Raw genomic sequence first — 17617 nt, forward strand, 5'->3', positions numbered from 1 at the left:
CCACCAATCTGGGGGGTCAGGGGCAGGGGCAAAGCAAAAGCTACCCACCCCCCTCGCAGACCGGAGGGGCAAAGCCACAGCCCAAGGGCTTCAACCCCAGGCCGGGGGCCTATAACCTTAGCCCCGCCACCCAGGGCTAAAGCCCTCAAGCGTGGGCTTTGGCCCAGGCTCCCAGTAAATCTAAGCCAGCCCTGGCAACCCCATTAAAATGGGATCGCGAAACGAATTTGAGGCCCCAACCCACACTTTGAGAACTGCCGCAGTAGGGTACACTTCTGGTAACAAGTTCAGGGTTGAAAAACAAAAAAAACAAAAAAATGGACCTAGTGCCCTGATATGTGACTTGCCATTTGCAAAGAAAGGAAGGAAAAACTGAAGGTTTCCCATTAATATTCCCTCACACTGGAGTCCTGAATTAGGAAATTTCATACAGGATTAATTCCCATTTTTTTCCTAGAAGAAAACAGCCTTTATTAACAGGCAAACTTCCCATCAAAAATGTCTATTACAGAAAACAAATGTCAAATGTTGGAGGATTCCTTTCTAAAGCACTTGCAATTCACTGACTGTAATAGAAGTTATACCCCATTCTCAAGGACAGAATTTAAACCCTACTCTGCAAATTATCCACCATTACAGAACATCGTAATGCAACATTGTTGGTGTCACTAGGCATAAATCTAGGTAACTCGGGAGGATGGCTTTGGGCCTATGTGACCCAAAGTACCTTTATGTAAAGTGCTTTTGTTAGCCTTACTAAACTTTTGTAACCTCTTGTGTTATGTGCTAATTACTGGCAGCGGCAAGGCTGCTTGATACTAGATGTAGCCAATACTAAATAAGATAAGCGGAAAGCAGGTGCTGTAATTAAAGTTATATGCATGAGAACGTAGCCCCCACGGTGGGAAAGTACAGATAACTGATCACAGAAGAGTTGCTAACGAGCTAAAGTGGTTTTTTGCCAAGTATGACTTAACTGCTTCATGTGATTGCTATTGCAAAGTGTATTTGCTGCATGGGAATGAAAGGTGGGGGGAGAGGAGGAGTGTGGGGGGAATGGAAATGCTTAGCTAAAATCATGTATAAAGAGAGAGAGCTGTTTGTATCGGTGTGCAGGATTTGAGATTGCTATGTCTCCCTTGCACCTTATCTGGGCTCAAATAAACTTTTTTTTTTTTGCTTCTCCACCTTGGTGTGTTTATTGGAAGCGAAGCACACCGGGCAACGAACCACTGTTGCTGTCGCCTCGGGCCTCTGTGCCGGCAACAACATGAAGAGTAAAATAAAATTAACACGTTAGAGGAGTGTGATGGCCATTTAGATAGCATGCAATGGATCTCTGATCCAAATGCTATTTGTTGCAGTTCTGTATCCTTTATCTTGTATCATACTGCACTTCATCTTATTGTGTCAATACTTCATTTTTAGTGACTGTATATTGTGGCATCTAAGACTGAAATTCAAACTCAGGTGTATTCTCCTGCACCCCCCTTAATAACATCAACCATGAGTTCTCAAAATATCCAATTGCAGTTAATTGCAAGATAAAGCATTCACACTGCAGGCCTCTAAAGCGGGCTGCATACTGTACTGAAGTAGTAATAGTCACAATTTCCAAGTTATTCAGAACATCCCATAGACCATTCAGAGAACATGCTTTCTTTCAGGGCGGGGTGGGGGGGAAATGGTCGTTAACGCAACTGTCAAAACTACTGTTGCTCAGAAGCCACTATAATAAACTTTCAGTTAAGGCATTTTTTATTTCTACTAACCATATTTATGCTTAAGCCTTTATTTTTATTACTAGCATATAGCTGTTAGCATGATTGGCACTATATATACAGAAGATGGCCAGATCTGTAACTTCAGAGGCTGTGTTGCTATATGAAAATATCTACATTTTAAAACACAGCATGGGTCCATGTTATAAACTGTAAAAGCAGCAAAGAATCCTGTGGCACCTTATAGACTAACAGACGTTTTGGAGCATGAGCTTTCATGGGTGAATACCCACTTCGTCGGATGCAAGTTATAAACTGGTGATTTTTGACCAGCGGTTTTGCTTAGTTTATTTGTTTTTAAATTATTAAAGCTTTATAAAGTCACTGTTGTACATTCATGGTAGATAATCTACATAGGGAAATGGCTGTAGCATTATATTCTACATAAAATTATATAGTGAATTCCTGTAAATGACCTGCTCAGATTGTTTTGGATCCAAATTACCTAAAATATAACTTCTGGAGATGTAAGCCTCAGTCACCTACCCAAATTAGAACTTGGTTTCCTACTTTCTGTCTGGTGAACATTTATTTACCTTTGGTTTCAGTTGGACATGGTATCTTCCTCTTTTTCCTGTGTAGTGTTGCTGTACATTGCTAACTGGCTGCATCATTTGAAGTGACTGAATTTTAATGATTTGTGAGAGGATCATTGCAGTTTCTGAAATTTTGAGAAAACTTGGGGAATCCTTGAGTGAGAGGTGCTCTATAAATGTGTCGTCATCATCATCCTCAATCATCATCATCATGATACCAACTTGCATATGCAAGCAGAAACCCACGAGAGAGGACTATACTCCAGGCAGATATATCTGATGACTGGTCTGATAATTCACTATCTGCAGCCGCTGTCAGTGAATGGAAGCACTGCACTGAGTTTCCTATTGTTTATTACACTCGCTTGTTGCATCTTGTTTAAAATGAAAGAGTAAACTCTTCAAGGCAGAGATTGCATCTACTAGTGTGTTTGAGTAGCACTTAGCACAAGGAGGCACCAATACTGATTGGAGCCTTTGGACACCACTTGCAATACAGAATAATGAAAATACAATAAAATAAAATACCAATGTTATTGTAACCACGTAAATAACACTCTTACATGAGATCTGTACCAGATTCCACTGAGCTATGCCACTGTGCAGCCTGTTAAACTCTTCAATAAAATAAGGATGTCCACACATAATTATATTACTAGGTAGTATTCAATGAGAAACAAAATCTGACATTTCTGCTTTATGCTCACTTTATAATCTGGAGTCTGTTCCCTAGGACTAGCAGTTCCTTATGGGGCCTAGCTACATTTTGAAAATTTAGTTAATTTTATTAGCTAGCTGGCCATATTTGTGAATTGTTAAAGTAATACTAATTAAATTGACTTTTTGACCCATTAGGAAAAACAATTACAGCTAAGCACAAGAATCACTATTCCTTGTCTGGTTAAGTTGCTGTATCTCTCAGCAGACGTGGTATTTCTATCACAAAGAAGAGTTGGAAGGGTAAGCTGTAATACCAATTCAACTTCCAAGATGCAGTCACAGAACTCATACAGATAACGCGCTGTCCTGAAAAAAGGTGGCTTTGCCATATTTACACTCGTATCTGGTAACAGATCCGCAAAATAGCTACTGAAAGTTATAACATTTGCCTTGTGCTAACTGCTTAGCAAGTGCCTAACCACGCTTGATTTGTAACTGTCGCAACGAGAGAGCAGCAGACATTAGGAGCAGTAAATGAAGTACTTGAAACTGGGATTTGTATTTGAAAGAAATACAATGGTATGAAAGTTCAATCAATTGCAGGAGATTAAGTCATTAATGAGAGTTAGAATATGAGGTTCTGGGAGGTAATAATGTAGGTTTTCTTTGATTTCAGTACTTCCCTGGAGTTTCAGTACCCATTATTCTTTGACTGCACATTTTAATTTTCCCATCAGTCACTCTAATCATATTGTTAGTTATGTACTATGAGATTAAAACTGATATAGCATAACACAAATAATGGTATAATATACTTGATGTATGTTCATTACAAAGAGACTCATTTCAGTAGATGGTTCAAGAAGTATTAGGACCTTCTAAAAGTAAATAAGATCTAACATTAATAAGAGCTTCAAGCCTGGGGATACAGGTGCTCAGCATCAGTGGTGCTTTCGACCAGTGGTTCTCAGCCTCTCTCATATCATGATCCCCTTTTTCATACTGGGATCACCCTGGTCCCTTCTTTCATCTAACTGGCATCTTGCCAGGACGCCCAACCCTCCCACTTAGCAATATGGGAAGGGCAGGGTAGTTGCAACCTTGTGTCTGTTTGCAGCCCCCCAGGCTGAGAATCCCTGACTTAGACTAATATAGACATCAGCTGGTTATCTTGATGCTGTTTTAAATTCGATGCCCATTATTTCTGGTGCATTTAGCTCACTGAAACTACCTGCTGGAATAAAGTCTATGTGGTGTGAGCAAGGGTTTCAGAATAGCGTCCAAATGGCCAAATCCTTCTCCCCAAAGTCAATGGTAGTTTTGGCAATGATTCTATGACAGCAGGAACAATCTCTTAATTTGCACACTCAAACTACTGATTAGACTAGGCCCTGAAGAGTGAGCATCTGAAAAAAAATCTTACCCGTGGAGTCTTGACTCAGAGTTTCCTGGCTGCTGCTGCTGCAGGAAGGCACTGGAGTGATAGACAGTGAAGCTGGGCAGGATAAAGGAGCTGATAAATCAACCTGTGGTTCAAAAGATCGATATACAGGAATGCCAACATCTTCAGAGACGTAGAAAGGAAGATGAGGACCACCATATGCATATGGATTTTTCCAGTGAGAGAAACCTATAGCAAATGGTCCAGCAGCATCGTAACCTGGCAACAATATTTAGATTTAAAACATATGATTTGGTCTGTTTTATAGCATATAAAATAATAATAATAAAAAACAAACTAACACACAGGAGTTGATTTTTTTTTATTTTAACTCTTAAATAACTTCTCCCCTTCTGAGGACAGGCCACATCAAAAATATAAACGATACTCGCCTGAATTCACCTGTGGCATAACTGCTGAAATCAAACAGCTACACCAGGGCCACTGAATCCTTTCAATACATCTTTTTTCTCCTACTCTTACTATAAAATATAGTTGAATCGTCATAAAAAGTGAGCCCAGTCAGATGTCCAATATGGAGTCTGCAGTCCTTTTCCTTATTGCATATACTTCTATAGTCCTGTCTACACATTTTTATACCAGTTTAACTATTTTTGTCCCGAGTGTGATTTTTCTATCAAAATAATCAATACATGTAAAATAAGCCCAAGACATATAAAGAATTTACTATAATGCTTCTCTACATCCCTCTCTTAATAATCCCAATTCATCAAATTAAAAATAAATCATATTACAACATTCATGGAATCTTATTTTTCCCCTCCATTTTTTAACATTACTCTTGCTTTGAGGTGAAGTTGCAATCTGATCATAATCATCCATTTCGGCCTTAAAATGTAGGATGTCTTCCTAACCAGAGTCCTTGCCAAAAGCTGCCAAAGGCTTTTACTTTATTTCACTTTTACTTTTTCAGATCAGGAATACTTAACTAGATGGATGTTTGGTTCTGCCTAACAGCAAAATAACAGATTTGTGAAAATAGGGTTCATCCTTCATCTATTGTCATTTTAGATTGTAAAATCAATTTTCAACATGGCTAAAATTTAACATAGGAGCAGGAGATGTATTAGGGCTGGGGCAGTTTAATATACTCGTTAATGATCTGAACAGTGAGGTGGCATCGTTTGCAGATAATTTTTTCTATTTAGTTTAATCAAGATTACAAGAGACTGAGGTATTAAAAGAGAGACTTACCAAAACTAGGTGCATGGGGAGCACCATGGGAGATGAAATTCAGTATTTGTTCACAAATCAAATATATAAAAAACTAGTTCAAATCATTCCTTTCAATAGACATTACCCTGAATTTGTGAACAAACACTGAATTATATATATTCTAAAATGTAGCCACCATGTAAAAAGAACAGGGTGTCATGATGGGCAGCTCAATGACCTATAACAAAATGTTGCTAAAAACTGAACAGTAATACTGCTACTATCAGACAGGCTATCAATCAATCCCTCTGACCTTCCTGAACTCAAAGTGAAGTGTGAAAGGTGCCCAACCAACAGCCCTGAAGACTAAAATAAGATCTTAACATAGGCTACAGAGGCACCCACTTCTGCACTTCACTCTGCCCATGAATCTCCCCACTTATATGGAGGGACCTCTACAAGTTAGTTTAGCGTCATACCCATCCCATCTTTATCACTTCTGCTGAGACTATGGACATTTTGGGCTCAAGATATGCTGGTTCCTATCCACTGGCAAATGAAGATCACCAAACTGATGGAAGGTAACAAACCTTCAGGTTGAATTTACACCTAGAGGCGTAAGGCTAATTCATCCATTTTTCTACTTACATGCAAAACTAAATATGGTGTCAGATTTATTTTTGTGTAAAATTAAAAGCGATTTCACGTATTTACTTACCTACTGTGATCTGGCTGACACAACTGTAGTAACTACTTCCAGCTGAAAGAGTGTGACTGCCCCTCTTGGTCTCTTGGTCCACTAAAACATAACATTAAAAATCCAGAAAGGTTAATGATATAATCTACAATTTAAGTAGTCAAAAGTCATCATGACACAGAGAGACATTACTCTTCCTTCATCGAAAGGGGAAAGGGTGTAGGATGTTACTATTTCTTGAAAGCAAATGCCTCTGCTTATGATGGTGATTTGTATTCCCCCCCTACACACACCCCTCCCTACCCTAAAGAGCTTACAATCTAAATATAAGATGAGAAACAAGAGATGGATACACAAGATGGGGAGGGGACGACAGAACAACAGTAAGACAATTAGCGAAAAGAAGACCTCTGTGTAGCTTGAAAGCTTCTCTTTCATCAAAGTTGTTGGCCCAATAAAAGATATTACCTCACCCACCTTCTCTCTCTAATGTCTAACATAGCAGACACGATTGATCTTTCAGGACAACGTGTGTGAAATGGGATTCCTATGGAGTACTGGGGAGGAGGGGATTGCAACCCCCACTCCTCCCCCCCACAGACTCAACCTTTGAAGTTTTGCCCTGCAGGGTGGGGGGAAGAAAGGGGGGATTTTTTGCTTGCTGATTACCTGTTACTGGAGGACAGTTCAAAGACCCCACTGGATTCTCCAAGGACCAGCAGACAAAGAAAGGATTTTTGAACAAATAGCCTGATTGTAAACATGCTCAAGGCCTTCTTTCTGATCCAGCAAGCAGACAGGACCTCTGATCCACACAGGGTTTCAATCATTCGGGAAGGGTTGGAAGGACATGGCCTGTTGAGGCCCCATAAGACTGGGAGCCAGTTCTGAACTCAGGCTGCTATGAACTTATGACCATAAAACTGATCCTTCAAGGAAGTCTGAAGGACTCACCTGCAGAGACCATGTTGAAAACAGTTGAGGGGGATCTCTAGTAAGTTTATTAGTATATGTGTAGGTTTTTATTGTTTTTAATATGTTTTCTCTGCAATGTTTATACCCTACAAATAAATATGTTTGCATAGGAAGTGCTGTGTGGTAACATATAAATGTGAGCAGTTACACTGTTGTCAGTCTCTGAAGAAGATGGCAAGCAGATCTGCTTAGGCAGACTATCTTGCTGGGAATAACACAGTGAAGGCAGGGAATTGTTCAGCCTGGGAACAACCAGTCAGGAAACGCAGTTCTCCACCCAAGAAAGAGAACAAGGGAGCGGAAGCCTGACAGTGGGTTCCCTCGCTGAACCACTAAGGGAAAATACAGGTGCAGTTGCCCTGAACTGTGACAGTGCCCACTTACACCAGAGCTGAATTAGACAGCAGGATTTGAGGGCTAGTTGCAGCACAAATTTAAATGTTAGACTGAACCTGCTTTTTCTTAAACTCTCCTGGTAGCGGTCTCCCCTGCTACAGTGCCTCCTTCCTACCACAATATGCAAGTTCCACTCCATTTGCACACCTACAAGGTCAGGTCAGTGTGTGTTCTGCTACTTTCCCCACTTACACCCACTTCTGAGTTACAATTTAAATAACCATTTGTATGAATACTGTCTTAGGCCCAGAGATTTCTGTGGGAGTAACACCCACTTACTACAGACTGAATTTGGCTGAATTTATCCTGTGTGTCTGAATCTTTCATGAGCGAAGGAAACACTCTACATTCAGGAAAGGTCAGTAACCTCTGGACACACCTGTACATATCACACTGTTTTCATATGCCTCGTCTTCAGATGCAGTGAATAGAGAGATGCACAGAAGACCATCCAAAAATTTGTAAACAGTGCTATCCTCTTAGTCTGGCTTCATACTTTTCCTCAGGCCTTGCTTTCTCCAGCACCATTTGCAGCTTCCTCTTATGTTCTCCCTTTTGCCCTTAAAGAATCTACAACTACAGTCACCGACACACAGAACTGGCAGTTTCCTAGCAAAATCATAAACATTAGGAATGGAATGAGTTATTAGGTCAGCTTGCCAGTTCCCCTGCCAATACAGGGCTCTTCCTGATACTATAGAACACTGACTTCACAGGGAATTTTATCCAAAAGGGATTGTGCAATTGAACACTGAGCAATTCATGCACAGACCGTTTGAACTTGAAAAGCCTTGTTTACCCCATCTGAAGTTTAGAAATGAAGTCAATTGGTCATACATTACAGAGTTAGCTGCTGTGAGGACAGATCATATAAGATATATAAAAAAAATCCACAGGGTAATTTATCTTAATAATGAAGCTAACTGTACAACTTAAGCACCAATATCCATTAGGCCCAACTCTGGCAAGGGCCTAGCAACACAGAGTTGATTATCTGATCAAAATAATAAGTCAATGCACTTTTTGTGCATCTTCAATTGGATGCAGTCCCACTCCTTTCCTGCATGGTTTTGTACTGTTGCTGAGCACTCTTAATCAGCTGCTTGTTTCACCTTATCTATATGTGGCTGCATTTCAGCAGTTGGCGAAGTGATTCCTGCAACAACAGAGTTTGTAAGGTGCTATAGGCTCCATGGAGATGTAAGATAATATTTAAAACTATTAAATCACAAAGCCATAATAGCAATCAAAATTGTGTTCCAAGGAGTGATGAGAACCCTTTATGAAAACAGCCCGTATCGACATGCAGTTTATAAAACCTACTGGTAAAGGTTAATTTTAAAATGTTTTAACTATTCAGAAATATATCAGAGTTGATCTTTCAAACTAAGCACAAGGCTACGGATCATTGCAGATGGCAGGGAACCATATAACCTTGTGGGAGTAATGGAGGGATACATCTTCCAGAATAATGTAAAGCATACACTGCTTTTTCTGCTTCACTCTGCCAACTGACAGTAACCCACAGCTCCATTATAAGATGGTGCTAGAAATAATGCATAATTACAGTAAAATTTATGCCACTGACATTAAAATCTATATCTAGATTTTAACAATTACTATAAAGAAGGAAACAAAAGTCTAGCTCCTAATGCAGCTTCTTAACTCCAAGGCAGTGAACAGAGTTGCTGATAAATGACTAAGGAGATTGCTTTCTAGCCTAGCAAAACTTGTGACTGGAAGCACCGCAGGTTTCATTGTGCTTATGAGTTTTCAGGCTATGTCCACACTGCAAGTTCATTTATAAATGTGCTTTCAGGTGTTAGATATAGTTCTGCTTTGCATTAAGGCAGACAAATGCATCCTATATTTCAAATAAACATACTAAACAAAATGGCTAATATCATGAGGAATATTTCCCCCATTGAAGGTGAACTATAACGGGTCTGAAAAATCCTGCAAAGCTTTTCAGGTGCAGCGCTCCCATGAATAATCACTGAAACATATTTCCCCTCTGTGAAAAGGATGCAAGAAATCCTTGTTTCCACATCGCTCGGAGACCCTCAAGCATTCTTACTGGACAGACACTTTTTAAACCACTACCTTTGCACCTCACATAGTGAGGCTCTGAAACTAATTCCACAGATTTCTCTCTCTGCATTCTTCTGAGAAGCATCTTGGTTTGCATGTTTGACTTGTGTGGCTCTACTTTGCATAGTGAGAAGCTCCCACATTTGCTCGATCCCATAGCTTTGTGTGACAAGTGTTCTCAGATGTGCTGAACAACAGTGTCACCTCCTAAAATCCCCTAGGTGCAGAGTCCCTTACTCTACCCCTTAGCCTTCAGACACAGTGATCCCCTACATCAGCCCCTTATGACCCCCACAGGGATCTCCAGCCACATTACTCAGTGATCTACCACCCGACTCCATCCCCCGCCCCAAAATAATAGGGTTCTCAAGACACAATAATCAAAGACTATCCTACACCAGTAATAAGAAAATACCTTTACCATGTGCAGCCAGGGAAGACATCCTGCCTCGGTTCTGGGCTGGGCTGCTGGCAGGGCTACAGAAAGCAGCCAAGTCTGTCCGGGGTGTTTGCAGTTCACCCTTATTTGCCGGCTTCTGGGCAGCCCCCATCTTGCAGTGCCTTCTCTCCCCAGTGTTGCTACCTGGCTGGAGTCTTCTATGTGGGCTCCAGCCACCGCCTGCAGCCTGCAAAGTACACACCGGCCACATGCTACACACACAATCTCACCATTGAAAGATTTCTGCCTAGGAGGCCTTGTCCCAGCAACAAGATACACCTTGCTCCTCTAGCAGATGAGGTAGTGTGTGAGCTGCTCTCCTTTCACGTGGTACAGATGACTGATGCTGCTGCTGCAGCTCCAAGAAAGGTTACTCTGTTGTAGCTCTCCACAGGGAATTGAGTTCCTGCAAGGAAAGAAAATCAACGAGCTAAAGTAAATTTGCAAAGGGACAAACAATCAAAGGTGCATACTATTCTTCCTAACAACCCTCGCAGTGCAAAATCCTCTTGCTATGGTCCTTAGAATGAGTGACACCCAAAACAAGGTCATTCTGTGTGATCCAGGTGCAGCTCTCTAGCTTGGCAAGACAGGGCAGATGTAGGATGAATGAGCTGGATCCTTGCAGAAGTTGCTAGGGAAAGGAGCATGTGTGTTGAGAGATATTCACTAAGTAGTAGCTTCTCTTACAAGTCAAATCTACGTACCAGAAATTTTGCTAGGAGTCTCATTTTCACCTCCCCCTTCAGACGTTTGGGATTTAATACATTCCTGGTGTAACTCCCTTGATTTCAGTGGCATTACAACAGTTCTGAATTTGATCCATTTTACTACCTATCAAAGGCTCTACAATTTGTTCATTACAGATTTTGCAAGTTGTAAACCTGTTGCTTACCTTACGCTGTTATGGCTTACGCACTTAACGATGGATATCCAGCTGGCCAACTGGTCCTTGGGAGAGTGGGTGGGGGCGAGGTAATAGAGCCAGGGAATTTTTTTCAGCTTTTGTACTGGGCAAATTCTGCCCTCTTTTCCACCCGTTCAAGGCACTTCTGTTTTACCACAAGATAAAGGCAAGATCAGCATTACAATCCCCTGTGGTTGAACTCGCAGAGTTTACTTATATAACTAAAGTGCCTTATCTTCACTGTGTTTTTACCTTGAGATAGCTATAAAGCCATCATTTTATGTTAATTGATTGTCACGGTTCTCTTGCTCTACACTATTAATAATCTAAAGGGCATTGCATCAGAATCCAGGATTTTTTTTTCCAGATATCTATTTTACAAGGTGTAAAGGGTGGAGGCACAGTACCTTGAAATGAGCCAATATGAAGGAGCAGCAAGACGTAGGGAGTAGAAAGAGACCAGAAACCCCAAACTCCAGACTTCTTCATGGAGATAAACATTGTAATGTTTGTTTTGAATGCCATGTACTTTTTTGCTACAAGACAACACAATGCAATTTAAAATCTAATCTATAGACTTTGTTGTTGTTCTGAAAATATCAGTATTTGATTCAGTAGTGTCTAGATGTGTGTGAATGATCTTGCAAAGAATGAAAGAAAGAAGTATTAGTGGGACATAAAATAACTTGTTCTCTTTGTTTCTCTTCCAGAAACCAGTGAAATAACTTCTGAAATTGTCCTTTCCCCTTATCCTGCTCAAATACTTATTTAAACAATTTTTTTGCTGTGCTGTGTGATTCTTTCACAATGGTTACGTTGTTTCAGGCTTGTTATATAAAAGTTGGAAATCATTCTGAAGACTTTAAAATTAGAAGCAAAACAACTGTATAAAAGGCCTGATAAATCACCAGTGCTGCTATCAAAATGTATACACTAAGAAAAAAGGCTGTATATTTTAAGTCCCTACTAGACGGTTTATTTTATCAGATTCCTCTTTTTTGGGAGACAATATAAAAGTTAACCACTTATCCACAGGAGGAGAATAAAGTTTCAATGTCAAAACAGAACATTTTGCTATGTATGCTCTGACCTTTTTAGAGTTGATGTAACAGAAAATCAACAGGATCCGAACAGGGATGGATTAACCCTTTCATTGCTGTTGTTCAAGGCTAAGACTGCAATTGTGCAAATACCCGGTACTTATGCATGTAATTTTAAGCGTATGAACACTTCCACTATGGGACAACTCACATGTATAAAGTTACTCATGTGTGTAAGGGGCTACATGCCAAGCATTTGCAAGATAGGGGCTTATAAGTGTTGCTCCTCAATCCCAGCTTGCTCTACCTAAGGAGAGAAAGTTAAAACATATATGTACCAACCTCTGAAGTTAATCAAGGGTATGATCACCAAATACATATCACTATCCAGCGGATAAATTATGTGAATAAAAAAAACAAACAAAAAATGTAAATATTATTTAAATCAATTGTTTATCTCTCCTCTCCCCCCCCCCTTGAATTTTTAATGTTGCTGCTCATTTACTATTACACTGGGATAATTCCCATCTGACCTACAGGTTCATACCCCAGACAAAAAAGAAAAAACAAAGGAAGAAAGACTGCCTTTGAGATAATATACATTAGATCCAGTTAACTCAGCGATTAACTCAAAGCAAATGAATCACAATTTAAAAAATTAATTGTGATTAATTGCAGTTTTGATTGCATTGTTAGTACTGATTATTGTTAACTTTTCTTGAATATTCCATTCTTTCGCAACATCCCAGAAATGCTTTACACATGTTTCAGCAAAATGTCTCTCTTCAGTATGCATTACTGTTAAAGCAAACAACTGCAGTATCTATCCAGCTCCAATCAGGTGTGCCGTGACTCCAAGATAGCTGTGATTGCTCAAGGATGACCAGTGATCACCAGTCAAAGCAACAGCTAGTGCATTTTTCAGAAGCTCCAACTTTGTAGTCTTCTCGTTGTGATATAGGTCACGTATTCATGATCCAATGGTTCCTCAGGAGGGTAAGATGTCTGACTGATTGGAAGATGCAATTTGAATAACATCTCTTAGCCCTCTGTCATTTACAGTGTTGAGTGGTCTGCAGTCCATAGCTATCTGCTTTGCAATAGCATTGGTTAAGCTGTTGTACTTTGTTTGATCCATGGGTTTGTAGCAATCCTGAAACTCTGTAAGCGTGCTCTGTCACAGCTGGTGGGATTCATGTGCTGTGGGTGGATTATCTGTAGCACAAGAACTGGAAGCGAATGCATGTTTAGCATTTAGATGGTAGTGCAGACTTGAAGTACTTTGATGGGTATTGGAACTTAGCTTTGCTATAGCTACTGTGACAAAGTTCCTCCTCTATCTTCGTGGGTCCTGCGCTTATTGGCAGATTTGTTCGCCTCAGAGATTCACCATGTGGGTCAGGCAACAGCCCAGAGACCGTCCCCTCTGGTAGAACCCACAGTCCAGGTCAATTCCTCCTGTGTCTGATCAGGAGTTGGGAGGTTTGGGGGCGGAATCCAGGCCCGCCCTCTGCTCCGGGTTCCAGCCCAGGGCCCTGTGAACTGCAGCTGTCTAGAGTGCCTCCTGGAACAGCTGCGCGACAGCTACAACTCCCTAGGCTACTTCCCCATGGCCTCCTCCCAACACCTTCTTTATCCTCCAGCAATACACCTTCCCACTCTCAGCTCCTAGTGCCTCTTGCTCCCAGCTCCTCGCATACACACTACAAACTGACGTGAGGTCCTTTTTAAACTCAGGTTCCCTGATTAGCCAGCCTGTCCTAATTGATTCTAGCAGTTTCTTCTTAATTGTCTCCAGGTGTCCTAATTAGCCTGCCTGCCTTAATTGGTTCCAGCAAGTTCCTGCTTGTTCTGGAACTGCCCCTGTTACCTTACCCAGGGAAAAGGGATCTACTTAATCTGGGACTAATATATCTGCCTTCTAACACTCTCCTGTAGCCAGCTGGCCTGACCCTGTCAACCAAATATAGCCATCTTGCCATCTTTTTATTCAGTGCAATCAAAACTGTGATTAATCATGACTAATACTGTAATCGCTTGATAGTCCTAGCTGTCAAGCTCAGTCTTGAAACAAGTTAGTTTTTTTGCCCCCACTACTTCCCTTGGAAGGCTGTTCCAGAACTTCACTTCTCTGATGGTTAGAAACTTTAATCTAACTTCAAGCCTAAATTTGTTGATGGCCAGTTTATATCCATTTGTTCTTGTATTACAACTGACCCTTAACTTAGATAGTACCTCTCTTTTCTTCATGTTTATCCCTCTGACGTATTTATAGGGAGCAATCATGCCTCCCCCCAGCCTTTGTTTTGTTAGACTAAACAAACCAAGATCCTTAAGTCTCCTCTTCTAAAACAGTTTCTCCATTCCTCTGATCATCCTAGCAACCCTTCTCTGAACCTGTTCCAGTTTGAAATCATCTTTGTTAAACATGGGAGACCAGAATTGTACCCAGTATTCCAGATGAGGTCTCACCAGTGCCTTGTACAATGGTAACAACACTTCCCTCTCTCTACTGGAAATACCTTGCCTGATGTATCCTAGGATTCAATTAGCCTTTTTCACAGCCACATCACATTGGCAGCTCATAGTCATCAACCAATACACCCAAGTCTTACTGCTCCTTTGTCACTTCCAACTGATAAGTCCCCATGATCTTTCACTTTGCAGGTAGGGCTGTCAATTAAGGATTAACTCACAGCACGATTAACGTGTTAATTTTTATACCACGTTAATCACACTCCAGAGGCAGCAGGGGGCTGAAGCCCCTGCACAGAGCTTGGCAGCTGGTGGGGTGGTGCTGGAGCCCTGAGCCCCACACCTCCAGGTTGGCTGAAGCCCGGAGACCTGTGGATTGAGCGGGGCTGAAGCTCAAAACTGGCTCCCCACGCTCCGAGTGAGGCTGAAGTCTGGAGACCTGAGGGGGACTGAAGCCCTGATCCCCAAAGCTCCAGAGGTAATGGGGGAGCTGAAGGCTGGAGCCCCGTGCCTGGATAGGGGGGGTGAAGGCTGGAGCCCCACGAGGATGAAGGTAGGGGATCACAATTTTTTCTAGTGGGAGGAGGGGGTCATGATTTTTTTAAAGTCCAAATGGGGTTGCCAGCACAAAAAGTTTGAGAAACACTGCTAAAGTTTCACATTGTTTTGTTTTTGAGTGCAGTTATGTTAAAAAAAATCTACATTATTAGTAAGTTGCACTTTCATGATAAAGCAGAGGTCTGAAACTCAATTTACCTTAGGGCTAGGGCCAGTCTTCAAATCCTCTCAGTGGTCCAATAATGTCATTGACGATGGTGTTCAGGAAAGAAAACATTTATATTGTACCTTTTATTTCAAATTTCTTAGAAACAATAAAACTGTCATACAACTTTATACAATTCTTTGCCTGCCAGAGGGTTTTTAGTGTTTTCCAGACACCTGGCAGCATTTCAGTTCTGTCAGTTCGTTGATGTTTGGCCTCAGTGACTGAGCAGTTGAAACCTTCAGGATTGCAGCAAGGTGTGCATCAGATAGTTGTGTTTGGGATTTTGACTTGTTTTATATTCATTGTGGAAAAAAGTGACGCTGCCTGCATGGATGACTCTGCCCAGCAACTAATGATGGTATCTCTGTCCCTCTCCCCCAGCCAATGGGAACTGTGGAGGGCAGCGCCTACAGCAGACATTGCCAGCAGTGTGGCTGCGTGGGTCTCTCCTCCACGGGCTGCAGTGGGGAGGTTCTCGGGCCGCAGATGGCCCACAGGCCGATACTTTGAGACCCCTATGATAAAGAGATTGCATTATAGTACTTATAGGAGAAGAATTGAAATACTTTTATCTTTTTTACAGTGCAAATATTTGTAATAAAAAATAATATGCAGTGAGCACTGTACACTTGGTATTCTGCGTTGTAATTGTAATCAATATATTTGAAAATGTAGAAAACATCCAAAATATTTAAATAAATGGTATTCTATTATTGTTTAACTGTGTGATTAAGAAAATTAATTGCAATTAATTGATGTTTTAATTGCTTGACAGCCTTATTCTTAAGTGAATTGGGAACAAAAAGAATCCTGACAATCATATTGGACCATTACTAGATGTTAGAATTATCAATAATAATGCAGAAAAAGCAGAAGTGTTCAATAAATATTTTTGTTCTATATTTGGGGAAAACAGATGATATAGTCTCACAATATGATCATGATAATATACTTTCTATTTCACTAGTATCTCAGGGGGATGTTAAACAGCAGCTACTAAAGTTAGACATTTTTAAAGCAGCAGGTTCAGATAACCTGCATCCAAGAGTTTTAGAAGAGCTAGCTGAGGATCTCACTGAACTGTGATGTTGATATTCAATAAGTTTTGGATCATTGGGGAAGTTCCAGAAGACTAGATGAAAGCTAATTTTGTGCCAATATTTAAAAAGGGTAAATAGGATGACCCATGTAAATACAGGCCAATGAGTCAGACATCAATCCCAGGCAAGATAACGGAGTGACTGATACAGGACTCTATTAATAAAGAATTAAAGGAGCGTGATAGAATTAATGCCAATCAGCATAGGTTTATGGAAAATAGATCCTGTCAAACTAATATAATTTTCTTTTTTTGGATGAGTTTACTTGTTTGGTTGATAAAGGCAGTAGTGTTGACATAATATATTTGACTTCTGTAAGGTGTTTGACTTCGTACCACATGATACTTTGATTAAAAAACTACAACAATACACAATTAACATGGTATATTAAATGGATTAAAAGCTGCCTAACTGATAGGTCTCAAAATGTAACTGTAAATGAGGAATCATCATCAAGCGGATGTGTTTCTACTGGGATCCATTCGTGGCCCTACACTATTTAACATTTTTATCAATGACCTGGAAGAAAACAAAATCATCACTGATCAAGTTTTCAGATGACACAAAAATTGGGGCAGTTGTAAATAAGGAAGATAGGTCATAGAATCTCAGGGTTGGAAGGGACCTCAGGAGGTCATCTAGTCCAACCCCCTGCTCAAAGCAGGACCAAACCCAACTAAATCATCCCAGCCAGGGCTTTGTCAAGCCTGGCCTTAAAAACCTCTAAGGAAGGAGATTCCACTACCTCCCTAGGTAACCCATTCCAGTTCTTCACCACCCTACTAGTGAAAAAGTTTTTCCTAATATCCAACCTAAACCTCCCCCTCTGCAACTTGAGACCATTACTCCTTGTTCTGTCATCTTCTACCACTGAGAACAGTCTAGATCCATCCTCTTTGGAACCCCCTTTCAGGTAGTTGAAAGCAGCTATCAAATCCCCCCTCATTCTTCTCTTCTGCAGACTAAACAATCCCAGTTCCCTCAGCCTCTCCTCATAAGTCATGTGCTCCAGCCCCCTAATCATTTTTGTTGCCCTCCGCTGGACTCTCTCCAATTTATCCACATCCTTCTTGTAGTGTGGGGCCCAAAACTGGACACAGTACTCCAAATGAGGCCTCACAAGTGCTGAGTAGAGGG

The 17617-nt window shown here is 40.8% G+C and overlaps 1 protein-coding gene across 2 annotated transcripts in view; it reads right to left on the reverse strand.

Annotated features, from left to right (window-relative positions):
- ANO4 (anoctamin 4) overlaps positions 1 to 10592 on the reverse strand; it is a 320505-nt gene extending 309913 nt beyond the window's left edge. The window contains exons 1-3 of one of the 2 annotated variants that reach the window (XM_039519449.1): positions 10175 to 10592; positions 6313 to 6393; positions 4401 to 4637 (exon numbers count right to left, since the gene is read on the reverse strand). In XM_039519449.1, the coding sequence (XP_039375383.1) occupies positions 4401 to 4637; positions 6313 to 6393; positions 10175 to 10403 (547 nt within the window). In that variant the 5' untranslated portion in view covers positions 10404 to 10592. Of the gene's footprint in view, positions 1 to 4400; positions 4638 to 6312; positions 6394 to 8041; positions 8119 to 10174 lie in introns of those variants that run through there. The other variant, XM_039519450.1, reaches the window with a different exon arrangement.
- Positions 10593 to 17617: the final 7025 nt, after the last annotated feature.

This window comes from Mauremys reevesii, linkage group 1 (assembly GCF_016161935.1).
Source record: "Mauremys reevesii isolate NIE-2019 linkage group 1, ASM1616193v1, whole genome shotgun sequence".
NCBI lineage: Eukaryota > Metazoa > Chordata > Testudines > Geoemydidae > Mauremys > Mauremys reevesii.